The 27680-nt window shown below is 44.4% G+C and overlaps 2 protein-coding genes across 2 annotated transcripts; both read right to left on the bottom strand.

Annotated features, from left to right (window-relative positions):
* Positions 1-2125: 2125 nt before the first annotated feature.
* LOC137760501 (arylacetamide deacetylase-like 4) lies at positions 2126-3127 on the bottom strand. Its single transcript, XM_068537492.1, is given in 3 exon segments — positions 2126-2464; positions 2752-2902; positions 2904-3127. Coding segments are annotated over 3 exon segments (714 nt in total).
* A 371-nt stretch (positions 3128-3498) lies between these two features.
* Positions 3499-13598, bottom strand: LOC137760500 (arylacetamide deacetylase-like 4). The gene is made up of 4 exons (XM_068537491.1): positions 13431-13598; positions 8931-9147; positions 4913-4971; positions 3499-3633 (listed from the first exon to the last, which is right to left on the bottom strand). The coding sequence occupies exons 1-4, from the start codon at positions 13596-13598 to the stop codon at positions 3499-3501; spliced, it is 579 nt and encodes a 192-aa protein (XP_068393592.1).
* Between the last annotated feature and the right edge of the window lie 14082 nt (positions 13599-27680).

Here is a 27680-nt window from a genome sequence, read left to right as displayed (position 1 = left end):
AGAAGATTTTATTGTACTTGAGGCTAATAAAGGCTTGCAAAAGAAAAAAGAAGACGAGTGGTGTGATTTCCTTCTCCTGATTGGACCCTGACTAATACAAGAGCATAAAGTTTATCATAAAAATAGACTGGGAAGAAACTAGAGGAAGGTCCAGATTACTGCGCCCTGAGGAAACCAGATGATGGTGATGTGATGGGAGTTAGGACTGGGGAGAGATGAAAGGACCTCTCCTGGGGGACCCTATGGGGAAGAGTCTCAACGTACAGCCCATAACTATCATCACTAGCTCCAGAAAGTCAAGGCAATGTATTTCTTAGGCAGAGAAGTTGTGTTGACTGTTCTTCCTGTCCCCTTCTGGAGACACCTTTTGGGGTGGACAGACTCTACAGTGGCCCCCAAGATCTCCACTCCCTGGTGTTCACATGTTTGTGTGATCCCCTTGTGTGGGCAAGACCTATGATTTGCTTCTAACTAACAGAATAAGGCAAAGGTGATGGCATATATGTGATTACATTTGTGATTAAATTACTTTAGATTTTAGTGGCTAGCTTGCTTAAGTCTTTCTCCCTTGCTCACTTTAAGGAAGAAACCAGCCATTTGGGGAAAACTCACGTGCAAAAAACTGTGAGTGGCTTCTAGAAGCCAATAGTGGCCTCTGGGCAACAGCTAGCAAGGAACTGAAGCTCTCCATCTACAACTTCAAGAAACTGAATTCTGCAAACAACCTGACTGAGCTTGGAAGTAGATCCCTCCCCAGTCGAGCCTCAGATGAAACCACAGCCCCAACACCTTGATTGCAGCTAAGCTATTCTCAGACTCCTGACCCACAGAAACTGTGAGATAATAAATGTGTGCTGTTTTAAGCCACTAAGTTCATGGTAGTGTTGTTACACAGCAATAGATAATTAACAAACTTTTCCATCAAAGCTGCTTGCATATAACACATGGATCATTATGCCTGTCGATGCTCCCAGGATCCCAGTCCAAACTGCTTATGTAGATATCTGCCCCCTCGGCAAGGATCCAAGACACCTGTAAGACTCCCTCCTCCATCAGTCATAGGTGAGGTCCTTGGCACCAAGAGATGCTATGGTTGCAGAGAAGAGAGATCCTCCAACTTTAGCACTTGGGTGGGACTAGGCAGCAGAGAGGCCCAGTGCTACTACAAATGTATCTAGCAAACACAGGCCCAATGCAAAAACTAATGTGGACTGCCCCCAGCATGCAATACAAATATTCTCTTCCTTTTCTCTGTGAGCAGAGAAAGTGGTGTGGGCTAAGTGAAGGCAAGGTTCTTTGTAAAAGTGGGACCAATATATAAGTGTACCAAAGAAAGCTGACACCTTACTGCTTTAGGGAATGCAGTTTCCATATCCCGGATGGCACCCAGAGATTCCCAAGACAGCCTTGGTTCTGAGACCCTGCCTCTTGGTAACCAGTGATCTAATTTTGGAATTCAGATTAAAGACTTAAGCCCAGGAAAAGTCCCCAGCCCCCAGAGCCCACCCTTTTCCTCACTGCCTTCCTCTTGCTTCTTCTTGCATCTCCCTTTCCAGTGATCTCCTCCAAAACTTCCCTTTAGTCCAGCCCAAATGTGGCTATACTGAGGGCAGAGATCCACTGCAGCAGCATTTCTCAGGCCAACTGGAACCAATCTGTAACCAATCTGCAGGAATTTGGCTGGTGACCTTTGGCCCCAGGGACAATTAGGTGCCCCCTCCTCCAACAGGGACCTGACCCCAAGCAATGCTTCAGCATTATGGGTATATACCCACCATGGACAGTATGGTCAGCTGTTGGCATTCATTCTGCAGAGGCCTTGTGTGTTAGAGCTTTGAGAAATTTTAAAGGCATTTTTTTCTCCATTGACTATTTATTTCACCTGAATGAGAATGTTAGAGAATGTTGCTAGATCCAGAATTGAACACTGTTGGCACTGAAAGGAAACAGACACAGTTTGGATTTTCTCAAACACTAGGCAAGGCTATTCTTAGCTTACATCTCATCCTTCCCCTGCAGGGTAAGCCCTGACTTAGCATCTCCTTAATCAATAAAATACAATTCATAAAAGGACTCAGCACGTAGTAGAGTCCATACTTGCTATGTCCTACTCAGGGCCCCAGGGTTACAGTGTGCTCTTTATATAACTGACTATAGCATTCACAATTTTCAGGGAGCATGGGAAAGAGAAAGGTTTCCTATCAAATAATATCAGAGATCCATGAAAGCTATCCTCCACGTGGTACCATGTCACGGGGACCCCCTGGTCCTCCAAGCACTTCTTATAGAGCAAGATGTCATCACAGAGTATGTCATACTCACAGCTCACCAGGAAGGCCTCGGGAAGCTGGGCAATGGTCTCATCATCCTTTATGAGGGGTGTATGTTCCACATCCAACAAGGGATTGTTTTCTACATAGGCAGCCTCATTGAAAGGGGAAGGAAACACGGGTTGGAAGTCTGTCTTCTTTTTTTTTTTTTTTTAATAAATTTATTTATTTATTTATTTATTTTTGGGCGTGTTGGGTCTTCGTTTCTGTGCGAGGGCTTTCTCTAGTTGCGGCGAGCGGGGGCCACTCTTCATCACGGTGCGCGGGCCTCTCACTGTCGCGGAGCACAGGCTCCAGACGCGCAGGCTCAGTAGTTGTGGCTCACAGGCCTAGTTGCTCCGCGGCATGTGGGATCTTCCCAGACCAGGGCTCGAACCCGTGTCCCCTGCATTGGCAGGCAGATTCTCAACCACTGCGCCACCAGGGAAGCCCAGTCTGTCTTCTTGAATCTCTCGGGTACGTTGTCCGCGCTGACCCACTTCCAGTACTTCTTCCAGACTTCCGGGGTAATAAAAGCACCACTTAAGATGGCATCCCACCAGGAGAAGTCGATAAGCACATATTTAAACACGCATCATGAACTTCCGGGTGAGGAACTGGACGTGTTGGTTCTGCGGAAAGGATGGCAGCCGAAAATTGATGAGTTGGACAATGGGATAAATCAGGACCTGGGCCCGGATCCGAGGAAGACCGGATCTGCCCACCAAGGTCTGAGAGGTCAAGGTCGCAATCCCTGCCCCAGCGCTGTGTCCGCAGATCACAACGCAGACCTGCCAGAAGGAAGCAGAAATGCCCATGCCTCCTTGGACTCTCTCTTGCCCATCCAGCACAGGGGTGAAGGCTCTGCAGAACCAAACAGTTGAAAGGCTGATCTCCTCCAGGAGCTTACTTAAGAAACCGCATTATGTCTTGATGAGGAATCAGGGGGCATCCAGCTCCTGAACATTTCCCCCCGGACAGTGCTCTCGGGGCATTTCCTCACAGGCACCATCCACCTGCAGCCCCCTGGCAGCCTGAAGAACCTTACCTGCCTTTCTTCCTCCACCAGCCTGTCGATCAAAACCAGTCTGGCCTGTGTGCTACGTCTTTTCAACTATCTAGAATAACAATATCCTCAACAATTTCCTACAGGGTATTAACAGAGGTGCTTATTAACACCTTTATGTGTTCAAGGGATGTTTTTATTATCACCCTTCAGAGATGTAGAGTCTGGTGGAAACTCTGATGGTGGAATTTCAGACACAAGGCTCAGCCGGCTGGGAGGTACGTTGATGGATCCTGGAAAGATGCTGTCTTCCTCAATCTCATCAAGAAAACCAGAGATGCTAAGGAAGTTACTTTAAGTAAGTCGTATGAGGGGGCTTGTTCTAGAGGTTGAACCTAAAAGGGCAGTTTTTAGTTCCTCTCACTTGCCTTCTCTAAACTGTTTCCCTGTGACTTGCTGTAATCTGTTGGATTAAGAACCAGAATTCCGGTGAGTGGTACCCATGGCCCCCTCCATCCACTAAAAAGCTCCCCCTCTCCTGTTTTCAAAGAACCTCAGGTGCCCTGAGTCGTGGTTTTCTTGAGACGCTCCCAACATTGGTCCCTGCATGGCCAGCAGTTAATTCGTTAGCTAGTTAGTTCATAAGTCCATTAGGTGTTAGGGGTTTTTTTAATATTAATAGTATTAATATTTATTAATTCCCAAAGACACGTTTAAACATTAATTAATTCGAATTTTTTTGCTCAGTTATTACAAATAACATTAAAGGAAAGCGTGAAGCTAAAAAGTTACTTTTTAAGTCAAAATGGCCTCAAGCTAAAAAAAAAAAAAAAAAAGCCTAGAAACAAATATTTAAAAGTTTGTCCCAGGCCTAATTGAAACCGTGCACCTCAGATTGGGACTTGAACCCACGTGCCGGATTCGAACCCAGCCTAAACCCAGATTGGGACTTGAAGGTATTAGTTTCAACAATGCAAAAAGCACCTGTAGCATCATTGCCCCAAACTACAGCCAGGACCTTGACCAGAACCTTCAGCTAAGCCCTTAATACCCCCACCACCACCCCATCTCGCTGCCTTCCCGGTCTGAGAGAACGGTTACCTTGAATCCCGTATCCATCACTCCTTTTCTTTCCTTTTTACATAGTTCCATTGTATCTCTGTATATACCTTAAAAGTATTATTATGATTTTAATTGTTTTTAATTTTGTAGACAAAGTATCTGGCTTTACGTAATTTTTTGAAAATTTTTTCACTGAATGTTATACTGCCGACATTCATCCACAGTATGGTGTGCCTGCCGGTTCACTCATTTGAACAGCTATGTCATATCCCATAACGCCTTAATAGCTGTGCAATATAACATTGACTATGCCACAGTTGATTCACGCACTTCCCGTCGAGGGGCATTTGGGTTGTTTCGTGTCTGGGCTGTTTTGAACCATGCTGCGCCTGTCTCCGTGGATGCATGTGTAAGAGTGCCTCTCTCGGGGGCCTAGGACCTCCTCTCCTTCTGTTCTGCAAATCATCCGAGGCCTCACCCCTCCCTTCCGTCACCCAGGTAACACCCACCGACTTTCTCCAACAATTCACCCAACCGACAGCAGCACAGGGTCGGTCTCCTGGGATAGAAAAGCACACAGGGCGCGGTACATGTCTGCAAGGCAAGACCGACACAACAACAGCCACTTGTAGGGAGGTCGGTGCCCCACGGGGCCCAGCACTGCTCCCCAGCCCCCAAGAAGAGCTACCAACAGTGCTGGCACTGGGTGTGGCATCTTCCCTTTCTTCCTATTCTTGGCTCCTCTGAAGTGACTCTGGCCACCTCTGTCGGGACTACACAAAAAGCCAAGTCAGGGCTTCCCTGGTGGCACAGTGGTTGAGAGTCTGCCTGCCAATGCAGGGGACACGGGTTCGAGCCCTGGTCTGGGAGGATCCCACATGCCGCGGAGCGACTAGGCCCGTGAGCCACAATTGCTGAGCCTGCGCGTCTGGAGCCTGTGCTCCGCAACAAGAGAGGCCACGACAGTGAGAGGCCCGCGCACCGCGATGAAGAGTGGCCCCCGCTCGCCGCAACTAGAGAAAGCCCTCGCACAGAAACGAAGACCCAACACAGCCATAAATAAATAAATAAATAAAATTTTTTTAAAAAAGCCAAGTCAGACACCTGAGTCCACCCGAATCTCCTGAATATCGGGGCTCAGGTGCGCCTTGGGGTTCCCCAGCTGCAACGTTTTCTTTTACAGTAGGGGAAACTGTGGACCTAGAAGGCTTGGTGATTTGAAACCGACAAAGCCAAGATGAGGGAAGGTGGGCGTGTCTGCCCTGAAATATGAATAATAATTATATATATATGTATAGTTGTTATTAAGAAGTAAGTAGTGATCGAATGGGCCATTTCTATGAGTCAAGAGGTATGTCTGAGGTTCTCAGAGAGCAGGCCCCTGACCATTAATACATTGACCACACGGGCACAGTGCCAGACACAGAATCTGTACCAAATAAACCACGTCTAACTCAGCAGTTCTCAACCCTGGCTGTTTATAGAAATACTGGGGTGGGGGGGGGGGGGCATGTGTGGTTTACACACCCTGTTGCCCAGGCTGAGCCCCAGACCAACCAAATCAGAATCTCTAGGGTGGGAGCACAGGCGACAGGATTTCTCAAATCCCACCAGACAATTCCAGTGTCAGGGGAGGTGGTGATTGACCATCTGGCAGAGAGAAGCAACAGTGGGGCGGGTACATGCTTTGTTAACACGGTTTGGGGAGGTGACAGAAGAAGGGTCAAAACGAGTCAGAGTGGGCAGCTCCAAAGTAGGTCTCAGACCTGGCTTAAGTCATCTGGGAGCTTTTTTAAAATACTGATGCTGGATCCCATCCCCAGAGACTGACAGTCGGCCTGGGGTAGGAGCTGGGTGTGAGTGTGACTCTCCAGCCCCCGGGGTGGTTCTAAAGTGCACGCAGCCAGAGTGGAGAAAACTGCTAGCCACGACCTGGTCCTGCCGACCTTCCCCACTTCAGCACCCCCCGCTCTGTGGCCCCGACATTCTTCTTTCTCTCGAGCACCCGAGGTTTTGCATTTGCTGTCCCTTAACAGGGCTGGGACTAGGGTGAGGCAAGCAAGGCACTCGCCTTGGGCGCAAAATTAAGGGAGCGTCAAAACACTCAGTATCCAAGATAAATAATACTTTGGTGCAATATTTTAAGGAATCAAAATGAATGCCAGAAATGTCCGTGATGAACAACATATCGAAATTTTAAATAGAATCCTCCTTTGCTTTTGCACGACTTAGCCAGCTCTCTTGGATCCTGCTTTTATATAAACGTTGGTATGTTGTTCATCTTAGTTTTCTGCATGAATACTGATATTTTTAATGTTGCATAAAAATATCTTTATCTGGATCACTGTGGTTTTGGTGCCCCTTTAAATACGGAGCCCAAGGAGGGTGCCTCACGTGCCTCACCCCGTTCCCGTAAGGCTTGGAGCTGTCTTTCCCGGCCTCTGTGGGGCCGGCTCCTTCTCATCAGTTGATCCTGGGCTCAAACTTTGCCTTCTTGGAGAGGCTTCCTCTGATAGGAAAAACTAAATCTGCTCCCTGAGTCATTCTCTACTCCATCGCTCTGTGCTACCACGATGTGAAATTACCCTACTCATTTGTTTCACTGTCCGGCTCCCTCATTTGAGTGGGCTCCAAAGAGGACCTTTCTTGTTCTCCACAGGGTCTCCCGTGCCTCAAAGAGGGTCTGACACAAAGTAGGTGCTCAGTAAACATTTGCTGAGTGAGCCCTGGTTTTACTTTTGGAAATAACGTCATCCCTCCACAGAGGAAGGGGAACAGACCCAGCCAATGAATGAGGGTGCTCCCCGGGGCCTCTGAAAGGGAAGAGTGATCTTGGACAAGGGTGAGGCCAGTAGATGGGAGATTATTCATAATTAACTTCTGAAAAGGGGAGAGCTTCAGGGCAGCAAATTCAGATATTGTATTTTCACCACCAGGTGGCAGTACACCCTAATCTCAGGGAACATGTAATGCGAACAGCCCACCTCTTCACATGGGCAAATTTTCTCCTGTGCGGAAATAGAGACACAGACGTAGAGAACAAACTTATAGTTACCAAGGGGGGAAGGGGAGGGTGGAACAAATTGGGAGACTGGGATTGACATATTACATTACTATGTATAAAATAGATAACTAATGAGAACCTACTGTATAGCACAGGGAACTCTACTCAATGCTCTGTGGTGACCTAAATGAGAAGGAAATCTAAACAAGAGTGGATATATGTATACGTATGACTGATTCACTTTGCTGTACAGCAAGAAACTATCACAACATTGTAAATCAACTATACTCCAATAAAAATTAATTTAAAAAAATTTTTCTCCTGTGCGGCCATCCCCCCATCCATCCATTGGTTTGTTGGTTCATGAACATAACCTTTCACCCAGTTATTTGCCCATGCATCCATCTATATATTCATGCACTCATACATCCATTCAAAAAATAAAACCACAGGCCTGGCCCTGGGGATCCTGCAGCAAGCCAAATAGAAGACTTTCTTGCACTCTTGGAATTTCCACTTTTAGTTGGGGAAGGCAGACGGTAAATAAGGAAACACCCGGAGGAATGAGATAAGTTCAGATTGCGACAAGTGCCATGAAGAAAACTAAAGGATGATGTCAGGGATGGAGGTGGGGTCGGGCATAGGGTAGGGCACTAGAGTGGGCAGGGAGAGTTCTTTAGATAAGATGTCCAGAGAGTCCACTCTGCAGAGGGACATTTGAGATCAGACTGGAAGAATGAAGAAGGGGTCACCCGTCCTGCAAAGCAGGGGTGGGGGGAGACACAACTCTGGAGGACTCGGGAACAGCAAGTGCAGGAGATTCAGGGTGAGAAAGAGCCTGGTGTGTCCAAAGCCCAGAGAAACAGGCAGCATGGCTGCAGCAGAGTGAATCGCCGTGAGAGGTGGGAGACCCGGGTGACCAGGTCGGAGAGGTCTGCGGGGCCAGCACCAGCTGTGGGGCGGAGTTGGGATTTCACCTAAAGACCCTGTAAAGCCACAGGAAGTGTTCACTGCAAGACTGACAAGTTCCGACTTGTATTTTTAAGGGTTCTTTCTGGCTGCTGGGTGAGGATTAGACTGTGAGGGGTGAGGGGTGACATGGGGAGAGCAGTTACTGGGATGTAGGGATAAAGGGATGCAGGCAAGAGAAGGTGGCTTCGGACCACAGGGGTCTTGCAGAGCCGGAGAGAAACGCATGGGTTTGGGAAATACTGTGGGGTGAGAACATCCAGGACCGGCCAACGGCCGTGAGTGGTGAGGAAGCGGAGAAGAGTCAGCACTGCAGGGCCATAAACACCAAACGCCACCCTACCCCAGCCCTGGCCACTTCACCACCCTCTCCTTGACCAAGACTATCATAGTATAAAAAAAGAACGTTTTCACACCATCTGCTGACTTGAGCCCGAAGCCCTTAGTCAGGGCTCCCTATAAGAACCTCCAGCTGCTGATTCCTTGGAGTGACTCCAACAAGGTTCCCATGGGAGGGGTGGGCAGAGTTGTGCATGAAGATGAGGCTCTTCCTTCACGGAGCCGCCGGGGACCATCTTACCCAGGCTCCCTAATACGGCTTCCCCTCCGTGGAAGAAGATGATGCCTCGCGGGGGGCCGGGGGAGGCCGCCTTGGGCTGGAACAGCCTCACGGGTGCGGTTCCAAAACGCAGGTTGGTTACCACAAGCCCAGGGTCCTTCTTGATTCTCACGCTGTTGTGCAAAAACTGAATAAGTCTGGGCATGGAGCAAATCCCAAATTTCTCAAGTATATTCCCCTGTTAGAGGTAAGAGAAAGAGCGGGAGATATTAGGAGAGGTTAGGATCTATCTGGATGGTAGATGGCTCCTGCCCCTTGTAACGGCTAGGATGTTTTGGCAGTTTCTCATCTGCCTCAAAGGCATGCACCCAGGGCTCATCAGGCTCTAGGGTGTGTCCAGATAAAGCGCTGGGCTTTCAGAATCTCCTCCCAAAACCTCTTGGCTGAAGAGCGGTACGAATTTGCTGAAGAGCTAGCCCACGTTTGGGCTGAGTGGTTGGGCATTGAACTGATCAAAGCCAATGTCCAAGGCAGCTGGCTGGCAACCTCGCTCTCTTTGGCTCCCAGCCTAAGACGGCCAAGACGGTCCATCACCTGGGTCAACACCATCATTGCCTCTCTGGGTTATGACAGACCCTTAAGTCTCGTTTGTGTTCAACAGGAAAGAGTAATGGGATCGATTAGGGATGTCTGCCATGGGCTCAGGAGGAAGGAGCAATGTCACAAGGGCTATATATTTGCCAAATGTGAAAAGAAGTCCATTGTTTTTAAACTAATATGGTCACTCTAGTTATAAACAAGCAAACTATCTGAATATTTCATGAAATATAGTTACATGGTGTCATATCTCAGGTACTAAATGCATTTCAACCATAATGGATCAGCTCTTCCGTGGACCTCGCATGGAATATGTGTCTTTGTCATAAAGAAAACAGCCCGGGATAATTGCGAACATAATAAGAACAGCTGACACTTATTAGTCTCCTACAACATGCCACTACTGGTCCAAGTGATTTGGATTATTAACTGGCTTAAACTACTCAGCGACCCTCCTAAGTCAAGCACAATTATCAGCTCCATTTCACAGATGGGAAAAGTGAGGCGTGCCAAGGTCAAGTGCCTTGCCCGTCAACAAGTAAGATGTAGAACGTATGTTCTCAACCACTAAACTAGACAGAGCTTGGGTTCTCAGGTCCAGCAGATTTGGATTCAAGACTTAGCTCTATCTACCACCGACTCACTGAAAGATCTTGAGCATTACCTTCTCTGAGCTTCAATTTTCCTCATTTTATAAAATAGAAGAATGGAGTCTACAGTCCCTGAGGATGAAGCTTGGGAACTAGATGCAACCACCCATATGGAGTGTGTCACTGGAGGGTCCTGGCAAGCGTGAGCTCATGCTGGGTCCTGCCCCAGGTTTATGGGATGCCCCAGTGCATTCGCTCCATGAAGACGACCCCACCCCGGTCCCCACTGCCCCACTGCCAAGGCTTAGGCTTCTCAAAAGGGAACTCCCAACAAAACCCCTATTTCCCAGCCTGAGGTGGGAGCAAGGTGACCAACGCGGTGGAGATGACCTACTTTCCCCACCACTTAGCCCACATCTGAGGAATCCATTTCCAGCATCTAGAAGAGTAAATGTTTCAGGGATTTTGAACGATGCAATGTGGTGATAAACATCTCTTAGCACGACATTCTGAAAGGTCACTAGATACAGCCAGGAAGTTAGATTTGGTTTGGTTTGGTTTGGTTTTTCTCACAGTGAGTCCATATTTGCCAGAGCTGGTAATTTAGGACAGACGCAAATAAGGAAGATTGATTATTATATATTATTATATAATATTATAAATACATATTATTTATATATAAATATATTGTATATATAAATATTATATTTCTATATTATAAATATATTATTTTCATAAATGTTATAATATGTATATATAAATATAATATAATATTTTGATATTATTTATAAGAATGTATTAGTAGTAGTATAAATGGGACCATCACTAGTTTAGGAATGCCTGAGATCCAGAACTTTAGATGGATATTGAAACTCTTTCACAAAATATTCTAGCAGAGTTTGCCCTTTAAAATAAAATCTAGGGACTTCCCTGGAGGTCCAGTGGTTAAGACTCCACGCTTCCAACTCAGGGGGCGTGGGTTCAATCCCTGGTCAGGGAAGTAAGATCCTACACACCCTGGGAAGAGGTCAAAAAATGAAACAAAAACAAAAAATAAAATAAAATCTATAGCATTTGTTATATTAGTCCTTATATCTTTTAGTAAGGCTGAAATCATTCATCACAGCTTTTAAATCAATAATGATTTTAGGAAATGCTGTGTCTTTGCCTTCAGAGATTTGATATATATACTACAAATAATCTATTTTTATGGAGTCCTTTCTAAGTGCCCAGCACTGTACCTTGCACCTTAAATGCATTTCTCATTCAATCCCCACCTCACACCTGTAAAAAGCATCTCTTGCTATCCTCATTTTTTTTTTTTTTTTTTTTATGGCTGTGTTGGGTCTTCGTTTCTGTGCGAGGGCTTTCTCTAGTTGTGGCAAGTGGGGGCCACTCTTCATCGCGGTGCACGGGCCTCTCATTATCGCGGCCTCTCTTGTTGCGGAGCACAGGCTCCAGACACGCAGGCTCAGTAATTGTGGCTCACGGGCCTAGTTGCTCCGTGGCATGTGGGATCTTCCCAGACCAGGGCTCGAACCCGCGTCCCCTGCATTGGCAGGCAGATTCTCAACCACTGCACCACCAGGGAAGCCCCTCATTTTTTAAGAGCAGAAAACAGAGACTCAAAGACATTAGTCTACAAAACTAGCAAGTGAAGATTCAGGTCTCAGACCCAAGGTTGTCTGATACCAAAACTAGACACCTGATGTCTGGGCCGTAGAAGCTTTTAGGTTTCGCCTCCTTCTCCTTAAAATTCTTATCCTTCCTGTACCTATCTGTCTTCTGGAAGCAAGTGACCACTTGGATATCATCTCCCTCATCATAGTCACCTTGTGATCAGCAGTCTGTCTTAGGAGGGCTCAGTGCTGGGGGGACCAGGGTGGGACATCATGAGCTGAATTCACCCTCCATGGCCCATCTCAGAGGCTCCCGTGAGCAGCTGTCATCAGAGGTGCTTGGCTTGTGGGCTACTCTTGAGGAGAAACACTGAAGGTTGGAAAGGTCTCGGGTTTTCTGGGCCACCTGGACCTCTGAGGCCCTCATTTTCAGCCCTAGGGCCTCAAACTAGCCTATAATTCCATAAGGATTGCAGCCACTGGCTTGAGACAGCCTGACCTCCAGCAAAGTGCGTGACCAGGATTAATAAGAGAGATGCTAGTACCACATCCTCAGCCTGTCTACTTGGGGCAGTGACGTTCATGTGATTATGATATAGACTTGTTCATTTCTCTGAAAGTCATCCATTTCCCTGGTGAAACATTCCAGCAGCGCAGAAACATATTTTACTTATTTACCAAATATCACCAAACAAATTAGTCCTTATCACCTGTCATCTTGATCCTCTTACCAACCTGATGGAAGAAATGCAATTGTTCCCCCTTTGCAGATGAGGAAACCAAGACACAGAGAGGTGAAGTAAATTGCCCAAGATCACACAGCCAGGGAGCGGCTGTCAGAGCTGAGCGTGGCCTCCTCACCTCCTTCAACGGTTGTTCTTCCCACAGGTCATCATTGTGAACTGTTTGGCTGCCATCAGGTCTCCACCCAGGGTTGGGACATTGGGATTAAATCAAGTTGCCTGTCTCTTAGTGCCAAACTGTTTCCAAATCTGCTGCTTTAGGCAGGCACCGTTCTACCCAAAATCCCAAACCCCTGTTCAGAGCCTGGCTGGTGTGGCCACTCTGAAATGCTGGGTGAATTCCCTGGTGATTGATCAGCAAATGGTGAGTAAGCACCTGCTAGGTGCCAGGCCCTGGGCTTGGGGCTAGGCTTGCAGAGATGCATAAGGTGGTCCCTGCCTTCCAGGTGCTTGCAATCTAAGCAGGAGGGAAACGCCTGTGTGCCGTGAAGTGGAAGACACTGTAGCTGAAGCAAGTTCATTCTGTCAGGCTATCAGGCTTTCCAGGGCAGAGGCTGGGTCTGGAATTGTTTGGGAATCCTCAGAAATGAGCCCGGTGATTGGCACTCAGTAAATATTTGCTGTTGAAGGAAGGAAAGGAGGCGGGGGGCAGGTGAGAGGAAGGACAAGAAGAAGGAGAGAAACAGAATAGCAGACACAAAAGAGAGGACCGTCATCCATCCCTCCGTGTCCATGAAGGACTGGTTCCAGGACCGCCATGATACCAAGATCTTCATTGCTCAATCTCTTACAGTCGATCCTCCATCCATGGATGCAGGACCTGCGGATATGGAGAGCCCACTTTATAGCAAAGTCTTTCTTTCTTGGGAGAGTCTGAAGAGAGAGAGGGAAGGCAAATGAAAGAGGGAAAGGAGGGGCAAGGCACAGAGAGAGAGTGCCCCAACCCATGACAGGGCCTGAGTGCAAACTCACCCAAGTGACCATGTAGAGGAACACGCAGTGCAGAAATCGGAACTTGGCAGGATGTTGCAGAGTAGAGGGGACACCTGTGGCGAGGAAGTGCTCAAAGACAGCCCAGACAAAGACCCCCAGGAGAAAGGTGCACAGTGCAGCGAGAAGCACCAGCCACGGGACAACCATGTTCCGGAGGCTGTGAGGAGCTTAGGAACTTCTGTCAGTGGGACTTGAGCTGGTCATATCGGCTGTCTCCTCGCTCCCACTCTCTTTTTTTTTTTTTTTTTTAACATCTTTATTGGAGTATAATTGCTTTACAGTGTTGTGTTAGTTTCTGCTGTATAACAAAGTGAATCAGCTATATGCATACGTATATCCCCATATCTCCTCCCTCTTGCGTCTCCCTCCCATCCTCCTTATCCCACCTCTCTAGGTGGTCGAAGAGCACCCAGCTGATCTCCCTGTGCTATGCAACTGCTTCCCACCCACCACCTGTCTATTTTACATTTGGTAGCCTCCCACTCTTTTTGGATTAACTTTGACCTGTGACCTGACCTGGCTTCTTAAACATAAACACAACAGGACAAGTGGGAGCCGGAGGGACCTACTTCCTTAAGGAATACAGGGACCAGGGGGAGTCTTGGGAGATGGGCTTCCCAAAGGCTCAGCAAATATCAGGCTCAAACAGAGCCCGCAGCTGGGCACCAAGGGAGAGGTCTCATGCGAGCTGCACAGGAGCCTTTGGCCTGATCTTTCAATTGTAAAATAGGAGACACACGGCCAGCCTTCCTCCTGTGCATCTGGTCAAGGTGGGCAAAGTGCATCTTATTCCAGTCAGCTGTCCTGACCCCGCTCTGATGCTCCAGTCCCCCTGGGGAGAGGCAGCGGAGCCCAAGGTTAACAGGACCCACTCAGAAGCGAGCCCACCTGGGTTGAATCCTGCCTTTCCCACTTACTGGCTCTGTGGTCTTAGGTAAGTTATGTCTGTTCTCTGCATGTCCATTTCCTCCCCTGTAAGAAGGAGATAATTAGAGAACCTAACTGAGGAACTGTGAATAGTGCTGCAATGAACATGGCTGTGTAAACATCCTCTCACTTTTCAAGTCAATTTTGCTGAGCTATAATAAATAAATGCATGCATACATGTGCATATGTAAAAGTGCTTAAATCATAAGGATAAGCTTGAGGAATTTTCACAAAACAAAAACACCCAAGTGACCAGCACCCAAACCAAGGATAAAGAGCATCTTCTCCACATCACCACCACCCCCTCCCCCAGTTACTACACCCACCAGAGGTAACCACAATCCTTCCTTTAACAGCCAAGACTCATTTGGCTGGTTTCTGAATTTTATACAAGTGGAATCATGCAGAGAGTGTTCCTTTATGTCTGGCTTCTTTCACTGAACACTGCTGTACGTATCTTCCATGTTGTATGTATCGGTTCATTCATTCTCATTCTGGTATCGCATTCCATTGTATGAATATACCACAACTTTTGTGGTATATTTGGTATATTTGTGGTATATTTGTCCTTCTGCTGCTGAAGGACATTTGAGTTTTTGCCAGTTATCACTGCATTGCCTCTTAGCTCCAAACTCACAATTTTTGCCTGCTCTGTGAAAATGGGCTGGAACCTTTCAATGTCTTTCCTTTGTCCACTGGCACCAAAGCATTGTCAAGAAAGAGTAGTGGAGGGACTTCCCTGGTGGTGCAGTGGTTAAGAATCCGCCTGCCAATGCAGGGGACACGGGTTCGATCCCTGGTCCGAGAACATCCCACATGCCGTGGAGCAACTAAGCCCATGCGCCACAACTACTGAGCCTGCGCTCTAGAGCCCGTGAGCCATGACTACTGAGCCCACGTGCCACAACTACTGAAGCCCGCGCACCTAGAGCCCGTGCTCCGCAACAAAGAGAAGCCACCGCAGAGAGAAGAAGCACGCGCACTGCAAGGAAGAGTAGCCCCCGCTCGCCGCAACTAGAGAAAGCCCGTGTGCAGCAAGGAAGACCCAACGCAGCCAAAAATAAATAAGTTAATTAATTAATTTAAAAAAAAAAAAAAGAAAGAAAGAGTACTGGAAAGACATCTCAGGAGAGAAGGGCTCTGCTTCCTGGTTCCAGGTACTCACACGGCAGGATCCTTCAGACCACGTGGCTTTGCCAGCACCCAGCTTCTGCACTGTGTGAGGAAAAGTGCAACAGAAGGAATTATTAACCATAACGGGGAGTCACAAGAGAAGAAGCAAGAAGTAAAGGAAGCTCAAAATATTGCAGATATAAGGAACAACTATTACCCCTAGGGCTGAGATAGCGCACCCAAAGGAAAAACCCCACCTCTCACCCCATTGGCTTGAGGTCCAGAGCTTGTTGGAGAGGGCCTCATTGAATCGGTTAATAGTTGCTCTGCTGCTGTACCAGCAGGACTTGATGGCATCTACCCCAACCCTCACCAAAATAATTTGCTGGAAATCTGCCCACCTGGGTGCTATTAAAAGCCCTTCATTCACAGGGAAGTATCTGGCTGGAGGCATTCTGCAGTGAAACTACCCAAGGGGCCTGGAAGGGAAAGCTACTACAAGAGATGCCATCCAAACAGCAGGAGCTGGAGTTGATAAAACCACACATGCTGCAGGACCCGAGGTCTGGGGAAGCCATGCACACTTCAGGAGCTGCGCCTAGAGGAGCTGGTGGAGCAATTTGTGCCCCAGGACATTGCTGAAAACAAAAGAGCCTACCTTGCAATTAGGCTAACAGTTGGGTATAGCACCAACAGAGGCAGATAGCTTAGCAGAGAGATCACCGAAAGTCAGAGGGCCCTAAAGAAAAAAAGTCATCCCGAGGCTGCACCCCCTTAGTCAGAGCTGCACACTAAGGGAAACAGACTTTACTGGAATATCCATCCAAGTCACTAAACAAATAAGCAAACAATATAAGCAACAGGCCCAGGGAGGAGTAGGGGAGGAATCAATATCCAGCATTGCTACAAGGTAATATCTAAAATCTCCAGTTTTCAACAACAGCAAAAAAAAATTATGAGACACGCAAAGAAACAGGAAAGTGTGACCATAAGGAAGAAAAAAAAAAAGGCAAGAGAAACTGCCTTTGAGAGTACCCAGATGTCAGGCTTAACAAACATGTCAAAGCAGCAATAATAAATATGTTCAAAGAGCCAAAGAAAATCATGCTCAAAGAAATAAAGGAACATATGATGACCTTATTTCATATAAAGAATACCAACAAAGAGATAAAAATTATTTTTTAAAAAAGAAGACCAAACTAAAATTATGGAATTGGAAAGTACAATAACCAAAATGAAATATTCACTAGAGGGGCTCAACAGTAGATTTGAGCTGACAGAAGAAATAATAAGCAAAGTTAAAGGTAGACTAATAGAGATGGTGCAATCAGAAGAACAGAGAGAAAATGAAGGAAGAAAAATGAACAGAGAATTCCAAGAAAAGTGGAATATCATTAGGTACACTACCATACATGTAATGGCAATGCCAGAGGAGAAAAGAGAGAAAAATAATCAGGAAAATACTCAAAGAAGTAATGGCTGAAAGCTTCCTAAATTTGATAAAAAACATTATCCACATCCAAGAAGCTCTAAGTATGATCAACACAAAGAGATGGTGTCACTGGTAAATTCTGTCAAACACTTAAAGAAGAATTAATTCCAGTTCTTCACAATATCTTCTTAAAAATTGAAGAGGAAAGAACACTTCCCAGCTTGTTCTATTGAAACAGGAGGGAAGGGGGCAGGGCATAACCTTTAAAAGAATGACATAGCCCAAGGACACAACGTAAACTAATTAGAACAGACTAGGTCCAAGATGGCTCCACTAGACCCTGAGCCTCAGTATATTCTCATTGTAACACATCAACAAGCTAAATGACACACCCACAGATGCCATGACAGTTTCAAGGCTGACCACAAAGGTCAAAAAGTGGGCGGTAGCCCATTTCCTGGAAATCCCCGCCCCTTCCCCAAAATAACTGGAATACTTCTCCCACTCATTAGCCTATGAAATTACCCACCCCTATAAAAACCGACAACCCCATACTCTGGTGCCTCTCTTGCCCATGCTCTGTCTGTGGAGTGTGCTTCTCTCTAAATAAATCCACTTTTTACCCATCACTGTGTCTCTCACTGAATTCCTTCTGTGATGAGACATCAAGAACCTGAGCTTCATTAAGTCCGGAGACCAAGTGTGTGATCTCAGTTAAAAGACCGTGGGTTCAAGTCCCATTCTGAGTCACACGGTTTCACTGTGACTCCAGTATTATCCTGATATCAAAGACAAAGACATCAAAAGAAAAGAAAACTATGGACCAATATACATGCAGAGATCCTCAACAAAACTGAATCCAGCAACTTAGAAAAAGGATTAATTACCAAGTAATTAATTTATTCCAGTAATGCAAAGCGGATTTAACATGTGAAATTCGATTAATATCAATAGAACACAAGATAAAAACCACACGATCATCTCAGTAGATGCCGAAAAAGCGCTTAACAAAATCCAAAACCCTTTTGTGATAAAAACACTCAACAAACTCAAGACAAAAAGGAACTTCCTGACTAAGGGCATCTATGAAAAAGCCACACCTAACATCAGAATTAATGGTGTATATTAGTTTCCATTGCTGCTGTAAAAAAAGTTATCATGAACTTAGTGGCTTAACCAATACACACCCATTACCTCACAGTTCTAGAGGTCAGAAGTCCACCCTGGATCTCATTGGGCTAAAATCAAGGTGTCAGCAAGGCTGCAATTCTTGCTGGATGCTCTAGGGCAGAATCTGTTTCCTTGCCACCTTCTAGAGACCACCACATTCCTTGTCTCATAACCCTGAAACCGAGCGGGGCCCTGTGAGGCTCCTGGGCATTGAGCCCTCTTATTTTTTCTCCCCCATTTCTTGCAGGCAAGACTCCAGCCTCCATGACCTTCCCTGAGTTCCAAAGGGCAGATTCAAACAGTTGTTAATCAAGGGAGGAGCAGCCAAGAAACCACCTGAGGCAAGATTAAAGGGACCAGAGATGCTCATCAAGATTAAGAGACCAGGACTTCCCTGGTGGTCCAGTGGCTAAGACTCTGCCCTCCCAAATGCAGGGGGTCTGGGCTCATCCCTGGTCAGGGAACTAGATCCCGCATGCCGCAACTAAAGATCTTGCATGCCGAAACTAAAGATCCCGCGTGCTGCAACTAAGACCTGGCGGCACAGCCAAATAAATAAATTAATTAAATATTTAAAAATAAATAAATAAAGTTTAAAAAGAAAAATTAGGAGACCCGACCACCTGAGCCCCTACACACACCCTAATCTTGTCAGCAACACCACCCTTGGGAAATATTGTTATAAAACTCCTTATCACATCCTCCTGGGTTGGGACACATAGTTTTTTGAGGCAGGAGCCCACTGTGTCCCCCTTTGCCTGGCAAAGTAATAAAGCTATCCTTTTCTACTTCACCCAAAACTCTTGTCTCCGAGATTTTATTCGGCACCGGTGCACAGAGAAGCTGAACTTTCAGCATCAGCCCTCTTCCTCCATCTTCAAAGCCAAAGCCATAGAGTCCATCTCATGATGCCATGTCTCTGGTTCTGCCTCCTCGGCCTCCCTTTTCTACTTGCAAGGGTCCTTGTGGTTACACTAGGCCCACCCAGATAATCTAGAATAATTTCCCTATTTTAAACTGATTAGCAACCTGCAACCTTAATTCTCCTTTGCCATGTAACGTACTATGTTCTCAGTTTCCAGTATTAGGCTATGGACATCTTTTGGTGGGCGGAGGGCGTTAGTCTGCCTACATGTGGTGAATGGCTGAATGCTTTCTCCTTAAGACCAGGAACAAGATGAGGATGTCCACTCTCACCATTTCTATTCAATATTTTACTGGAGGTTCTAGCCAGGGCAATTAGGCAAAAACAAACAAACAGGGAATTAGATAAGTAGGCAGATAGATATACATAGGTAGATGATGATAGATAGATATAAACGGCATCCTGATTGAAAAGGAAGAAGCAAAACTATTTCTATTTGCAGATGACATTATCTTGTATATTATATCTTGAATATCTTGTATATTTCCTGGGGAAAGGGATAAATTAGGAGTTTGGGATTAACATATACACACTACTGAGACAGGAAGGGGGCAGGGCACAGCCTTTAAAAGAATGACATAGCCTGAGGACACAACATAAACTGATTAGAACAAACTAGGTCCAAGACGGTTCCACTTGACCCTGAGCCTCACTGTATTCTCATTGTAACACAGCAGCATGCTAAATGACACACCCACAGATGCCATGACAGTTCCAAGGCTGACCATAACGGTCAAAAAGTGGGCAGTGGCCTAATTCCTAGAAATCCCCACCCCTTCCCCAAAATAACTGGAATACTTCTCCCACTCATTAGCCTATGAAATTACCCACCCCTATAAAAACTGACAGCCCCATACCCTGGTGCCTCTCTTGCCTTCTGAGATGGCCCATACTCTGTCTTCAGAGTGTGTATCTCCCTGAATAAACCTTCTTTCTCTTTACTATGGCTCACTCTTGAATTCTTTCCTGCACAAACCCAAGAACCCATACTTGGCGGCCATCCCTGGGACTCACCTGAGACCTGGGACATGACCATCCTCTCTTGCCCCACTCTCTTTCCTGCAACACGACTATATATAAAATAGATAACCTACCAGGACCTACTGTATAACACAGGGAACTATACTCAGTATTTTGTAATAACCTATAAGGGAAAAGAATCTGAAAAAAGACATATATGTATGTATAGCTGAATCACTTTGCTGTATACTTGAAACTAACAGAACACTGTAAATCAATTATAATTCAATGAAAAAAAAATTCCTAAAGGATCCCCCAAAAAGACTATTAGCACTAATAAATGAATTCAACAAGGTGGCAGGGTACAAGATCAATATACAAAGATAAATCGTATCTCTATACTCTAACAGTGAACAAGCTGAAAACAAAATTAAGAAAATAATTCCATTTACAATAGCATCAAAAAGAATAAAATACTTAGAAATAAATTTGACAAAAGGTTGCAAAACATGTAGTCTGAAAACTTCAAAACACTGTTGAAAAAAATTAAAGGGACTTCTGTGGTGGTGCAGTGGTTAAGAATCCGCCTGTCAATGCAGGGGACATGGGTTCGAGCCCTGGTCGGGGAAGATCCCACATGCCGCTGAGCAACTAAGCCCGTGAGCCACAATTACTGAGCCTGCGCTCTATAGCCCATGAGCCACAACTACTGAGCCTGTGTGCCACAACTACTGAAGCCCACGTGCCTAGAGCCCATGCTCCACCACAACAGAAGCCACCGCAATGAGAAGCCTGCACACCGCAACGAAGAGTAGCCCCCGCTCGCCGCAACTAGAGAAAGCCCAGGCTCAGCAACGAAGACCCAACGCAGACAAAAATAAATTAAATTAAATTAAATTTTAAAAAGAGGTTAAAGAAGACCTAAGTGAATACAATGACATCCCTTGTTTATGGCGAGGAAAACAATGTTGTTAAGATGACAAAACTTGTCAAATTGATCTGCGGATTCAGCGCAATCCCTATCAAAATCCCAGCTTGTCTTTTTTTACAGCAATTGACAAGCTGATCCTAAAATTCATACAGAAACATAAAGGATCCAGAATACCAAAAACAATCTTGAAAAAAAGAACACAGTTGGAAAAAAGAACTCACAACTCCCTATTTCAAAACTTACTACAAAGCAACACAATCAGGACTCTGGGGTACTGACGTAATAAGGATAGATACGTGGATCAATGGAATAGGATTGAGAGTCCAGAACCAAACTGTCACGTTTATGGTCAATTCATTTTTGACAAGAATGCCAAGGTAATTCAATGGGGAAAGAATAATAATTGTCCCAGAAGTGGTAGCAGGACAACTGTATCTCCACATGCAAAAGAATGAATTTATATCCTTTCCTTACATTATACACAAATAGTAACTCCAAGTGGATCATAGACCCAAATGTAAGAGCTGAAACTGTAAATCTCTAAGAAGAAAACAGGAATAAATCCTCATGACCTTGGATTAGGCAAAGCTTTCTTAGGCACAACATCAAAAGCACAAAAGACAAAAGAAAAGATGGTTGTATTAGATTCCATCAAAATTAAATTTTTGTGCTTTAAAGGACACCACCAAGAAAGTTAAAAGAAAACCTACAAAATGGGAGAAAATATTTGCAAGTCATATATCTGATAAGTGGCTTATATCCAGAATATATAAAGAACTCATAACTGAATAATAAAATATAAATAACCAAATTTAAGAATGGGCTGTGAATTCCCTGGTTGCCCAATGATTAGGGCTTGGCGCTTTCACTGCCAGGGCCCAGGTTCAATCCCTGATCAGGGAACTAAGCCGCGCAGTGTGGCCAAAAAAAGAAGAGTGAGCAAATGACCTGAATAGATACAAACAAGATATATCAATGGCCAATAAGTGTATGTTAAATCCTCAACATTATTAGACATTAGGGAAATTGAAATCAAAGCTACAATAAGATACCACTTCACACCCAAGAGGATGACTATAATAAAAAAGACAGATAGGGACTTCCCTGGTGGTGCAGTGGTTAATAATCCACCTGCCAATGCAGGGGACACGGGTTCGAGCCCTGGTCTGGGAAGATCCCATATGCAGCAGAGCAACTAAGCCCGTGTGCCACAACTACTGAGCCTGCGTTCTAGAGCCCACGAGCCACAACTACTGAGCCCGAGTGCCACAACTACTGAAGCCCACGCGCCTAGAGCCCGTGCTCCACAACAAGAGAAGCCACCACAATGAGAAGTCCACGCACTGCAACGAAGAGTAGCCCCCACTCGCCACAGCTAGAGAAAGCCCGCGCACAGCATCGAAGACCAAATGCAGCCAAAAATTAATTAATTAATTTTTTTTAATTTCAAAAAAAATGTATACCCATACAATGGAATATTATTCAGCTATAAAAAGGAATCAAGTGTTGCTACATGCTACAATGTGGATGAACCTTGAAAACATTAGGTTAAATGAAAGAAACCAATCAAAAAGATCGCATGTTGTATAATTCCATTTCTATGAAATGCCCAGAACAGGCAAATCCATAGAAACAGAAAGTAGATTAGTGGCTGCCTAGACCTGGGTTGCCTAGACTTGTTTTCCATGGGAAGGTAATTCTATTACCAGTTATTCTGTTATGGTTGGAAGCAGAAATCCTAAACTGTTTTTTCTAATCAGGTATTTTCCATAAAAAATTTCAAGCAGACAGAAAAATTGAAAGAATTTTACCATTAACGTCTGTATTTTCACTACATTGATTCTGCAATTAATATTTTACTATGCTTGGCTTATCACTCCAGAAAGTTTTCTCATGTTCCTTCCAAATCAATCCTTTCTCCCACCCCACCCAGAGGTTCTGATTTTTTTCCACCATGAATTAGTTTTGCCTATTCCAGAACTTCATATATATGGAAGCATACAATATGTGTTCTTTTGTGTAAGCTTTCTTTCACTCATGGTAATATTTTGAAGATTGATTACTGTTTTTCTGTGTATCATTAGGTTATTCCTTTCCCTTGTTAAGTAGTATTCCATCATATGAATATATAAGTTTGTTTATCCCTTCTTCTATTTAAGGACTTCTCAGCTGTTTCAAGTTTTTACTATTATGAATAAAGTTGCCATGAACATTCTTGTCACAGTCATTTTTATAGACATATATTTTTATATATCTTAGATAAATACCTAGGAATGGAATTGCTGGATCATGGAGCAGGTATTACATTTGATTTTCATACGAAACTGACTCATCTTTTTCCAACGTGGTTTTACCATTTTGCTCTCTCATCAACAATGCATGAGGGTTCCATTTACTCCACATCTTCACTAACATTCTAAATTATTTTTTGAAGCAAGAATAACATTTCTGGGCTTCCCTGGTGGCGCAGTGGTTGAGAGTCTGCTTGCTAATGCAGGGGACACGGGTTCGCGCCCTGGTCTGGGAAGATCCCACATGCCGCGGAGCAACTGGGCCCGTGAGCCACAATTACTGAGCCTGCGCGTCTGGAGCTTGTGCTCTGCAACAAGAGAGGCCGCGACGGTGAAAGGCCCGCGCACCGCGATGAAGAGTGGCCCCGCTTGCCGTAACTAGAGAAAGCCCTCGCACGGAAATGAAGACCCAACACAGCCAAAAATAAAATAAATAAATAAAATGCTGGTGTAACTCCTAGAGAGTTTCATGATAAAAAAAAATAACATTTCTAACAAAACCTGACAAACTACACAAAAAGAAAACTACAGATATAGCTTATTGTAAATATTTTTTCAAAAATCCCAAACAAATTATTAACAAATAGAATCCAAGAGCATATTAAAATAATTATTCATCATGACCAAGAGGGATTTATTTCAGGAATACAAGGGGTTTTGATATTAGGAGATTTATTAACAGAATTTACATATTAAAGATATGTAATCTTTCTCAAAAGAAAATTATTGAAGAGGCATTAATAGAACCTAATGTCCATTTTTCATAAAAACATTTAATAAAAGAGAAATCAGCGAATACTTCTTTAAAAAGATTTTTCTAAGTGGGGAGAAATATTAGAAGTATTCCCACATCTAGGAAATTAGGAAACATGATAAGAATGCCCATTATTGCACCTCTACTTAATTTTGCATTCAAAGGATTAGCCTATGCAATTTTGGAAGAATTTTTATTTTATTTTATTTATTTTTTTTTAAATTTTATTTTATTTATTTATTTATTTATTTATGGCTGTGTTGGGTCTTCGTTTCTGTGCGAGGGCTTTCTCTAATTGCGGCAAGTGGGGGCCACTCTTCATCGCGGTGCGCGGGCCTCTCACTATCGCGGCCTCTCTTGTTGCGGAGCACAGGCTCCAGACGCGCAGGCTCAGTAATTGTGGCTCACGGGCCTATTTGCTCCGCGGCATGTGGGATCTTCCCAGACCAGGGCTCGAACCCGTGTCCGCTGCATTGGCAGGCAGATTCTCAACCACTGCGCCACCAGGGAAGCCCTGGAAGAATTTTTAAATTAGAGACATGAAAATTGGAATGAAGGAGAAATAAAGTTATTACTTTGCAGATGACATAAATGTATATCTAGAAAATCCAAGAGAATCAACAGGAAAATGACAACCAACAATAATGGTAAGGTAGCAGAGTACAGAATGATATACAGAAATTAGGAGCACTTACATGTGAAAAAAAAAACCCAACTAGTTAGAACATACAATAGAAAAATAGTCTCTATAACAGCAACAAGAAAAAGACAACCAAGAGGCAAACTTAATAAGAAATGTGTGAAAAAAAATCTACAATAAGAACTCCAAAATACTACTAAAGAACACAAAAGAAGACTATATAATATGTTCTTGGATAGGAAGACTCAATATCATAAAGTTGCCAATTTCCTCTGGTATAATTTTTAAACTTAATAAAATTCCAACAAAAAGACCGATATACTTTTCCCCCTGAAATTTATAAAATCTGATATGGAATCTCAAGTGGAAAATAAAGAAGCAAAATTATCCAGGAAATTCTGAAAAAGAAGATAGGAGGAAACTGGCCAGGCCAGTTTTGAAAACAGAAAATATGTTTTGAAAATATGTTTTTTGAAAACATATTTCAAAACCTTCATAATTAAAATAAGGTAAATATGTGCTTTTAAACAAATGATCTGGGATCATTTGGGTAGCTAAGTGAAAATAAATAAAATTGAGCCCATATTGAATGTTGTACACCAGGGTAAGCTCCAATGGAGCAAATTTATACACTTTTAAAACAAAAATTATAAAACCACCAGAAGAAGATATGGAAGAATTTTCTTATAATTTTGGAGAAGAAAAAGTAATTTCCACTATGCTTAAAAATACAGAAATCACAAAAGAGAAGACTGATGACTTCAATGGCATAATAGCATTTATTTACATGCAAGTAACTGGTCATGTGTTCACAGTAGCTATCTCTGGGTGGAGGGACTTGGAGTGACTTTTATCTTTTTTACCTATCAATTTTTCTAATTTTTCAGTAGTGATGATTTATTATTTATGTAATTTAAGAGACAAAAGTTCTTCAGAAGGTTGAAGCAGAAGCAATGGCAGCACTTCTGGGTCTCTAAATCCAAACTGTCACGATCCCTAAAAATCAACCACTGGTCCAGAGAGTAGACTGATAGGACCCCTCAGCCCTTTCTTTGAGGGATTCATTCTTTCATTGGCCCATTTATTCAACAAATACTTACTAAGCTCCTACTATGTCCCAGACACTACACTGTATAGGAATCAGGTTGGAACTCCATGAGAAACAATACAGTGTGGTGTTGAAGAGTGAGGTCTCTGGAGCCAGCTCCAGCCTTGACCAGCTGTGTGACCTAAGATAAATTAACTCACCTCTCTGAGCCTCAGTTTTCTTATCTGTGAAAAAGGGACACTAATAATACTCAGAACTAAATGAATGTCCAATGTTAAAACACTTCAAACAGGGAATTCCCTGGTGGTCCAGTGGTTAGGACTCCATGCTCTTACCACCGAGGGCCCAGGTTCAATCCGCGGTTAGGAAACTAAGATCCCGCAAGCCATGCAGTGCAGAAAAAAAAAAAACAAAAAAACTTTAACAGACTTAAGCACTTTGGAAAACCATTTGGCAGAATGGTTTTTAAAGCATTTTAAAGCAGAACATTCTCTATTCCATTCCTAGAAGTACAGCTAACAGAAAGTATCCAGGTGATCACCAAAAGACATAAAAATGTCCCTAAAGTCATCGTTTGTAATAGGCCAAAACTAGAAACAAAATCCCAAATGTTCATCCAGAGTAAAATGGACGACTCCCGTATATCCATACAGGGGAATATTACACAGAAATGAAGATGGACAAACTACAACAATATGGATGAACCTCCTAAACACAACGTTTTCGCAAAAGAATGAATACTGTATGCTTCCACTTATACAAAGTTCAAACAGGTAAGACTAGTCTATGATGTTAACCCTTGAACGTGCACGATGCTGGCTTCTGGATGCTGGTCACCTTCTTCTTCAACCGGGCGTTGGTTACACAGGTGTGTTCCCACACTGAGTAGATGAAGGATGCTCGCTCAGATCCTGCAGGTAAAGGAGGGCGATATGCCAACAGGCAAGGCAAGTGGGTACAAGACAAGGACACTTGGTACACAAGATGCTCATCAGCTTCACCAAGGAGCTTGCTTACTCCCATTTTTCTAGGAACAGGCAACTCCCTCGGTCCTACTTTTATGTTTCTATTTTTGACAGAGAGTAGGTGCAGAACAAAATTTCTTTTTTTTTTTTTTTTTAATTCACGTTCTTTTATTTATTTATTTATTTATTTATGACTGTGTTGAGTCCTCGTTTCTGTGCGAGGGCTTTCTCCAGTCGCAGCAAGCGGGGACCACTCTTCATCGCGGTGCACGGGCCCCTCACCATCGCGGCCCCTCCTGCCGCAGAGCACAGGCTCCAGACGCGCAGGCTCAGTAATTGTGGCTCACGGGCCCAGTTGCTCCGCGGCATGTGGGATCCTCCCAGACCAGGGCTCGAACCCGTGTCCCCTGCATTGGCAGGCAGACTCCCAACCACTGCGCCACCAGGGAAGCCCAGAACAACATTTCTTTAAGAAAAACCATAGCGCGCATATGATAAAAACAGCAACAGCCTATGACCTCAGCGTTGGGTGCAATAGGGAGCAGTGGGGTTCGGGGCAGCTGGACAGCGTATGTTCTGCTTACAGAATGCTCATAGCACTGTGTAATTTATGACAACAGAAATAGGAAATAACCTAAATGTCCAATGATAGAGAAATGGTTAAACAAATGCCCTCACTTATTTATTCAACAAAATTTTATTGCATGTCTGTTCTGTGCCAAGTATCATTCCGGGAGCGGGGGATATGTGAGCAAACAATACATTCTTGATGTATTGCTTAGCCAGACACCAGAAGACCAAACTACACAGAGCGTACACTTCAGTGCTCACTATATACCAGGCACTTTATACACCTTATCTCCCTAATCCTCACACAACCCTACGAATCCTATCCTCATTTTACAGATGAAGAAACAGGCACAGAGAAGTTTAAGTAACTCAGTCAAAGATTACACACAGCTACTAAGAGCTAGGATTTTAATCCAGGGGAGCTGACCCAGAGATCACACAAAATATCGTCACTGCAGCGTGGCTTAAGACCAGTTTCTATTTCTTTCCTTATAGACTTTGTT

This window comes from Eschrichtius robustus, chromosome 3 (assembly GCF_028021215.1).
Source record: "Eschrichtius robustus isolate mEscRob2 chromosome 3, mEscRob2.pri, whole genome shotgun sequence".
NCBI classification, from domain to species: Eukaryota; Metazoa; Chordata; class Mammalia; order Artiodactyla; family Eschrichtiidae; genus Eschrichtius; species Eschrichtius robustus.
Note: the sequence above shows the minus strand (reverse complement) of the source record. Positions and strands in the feature narration are given on the sequence as shown.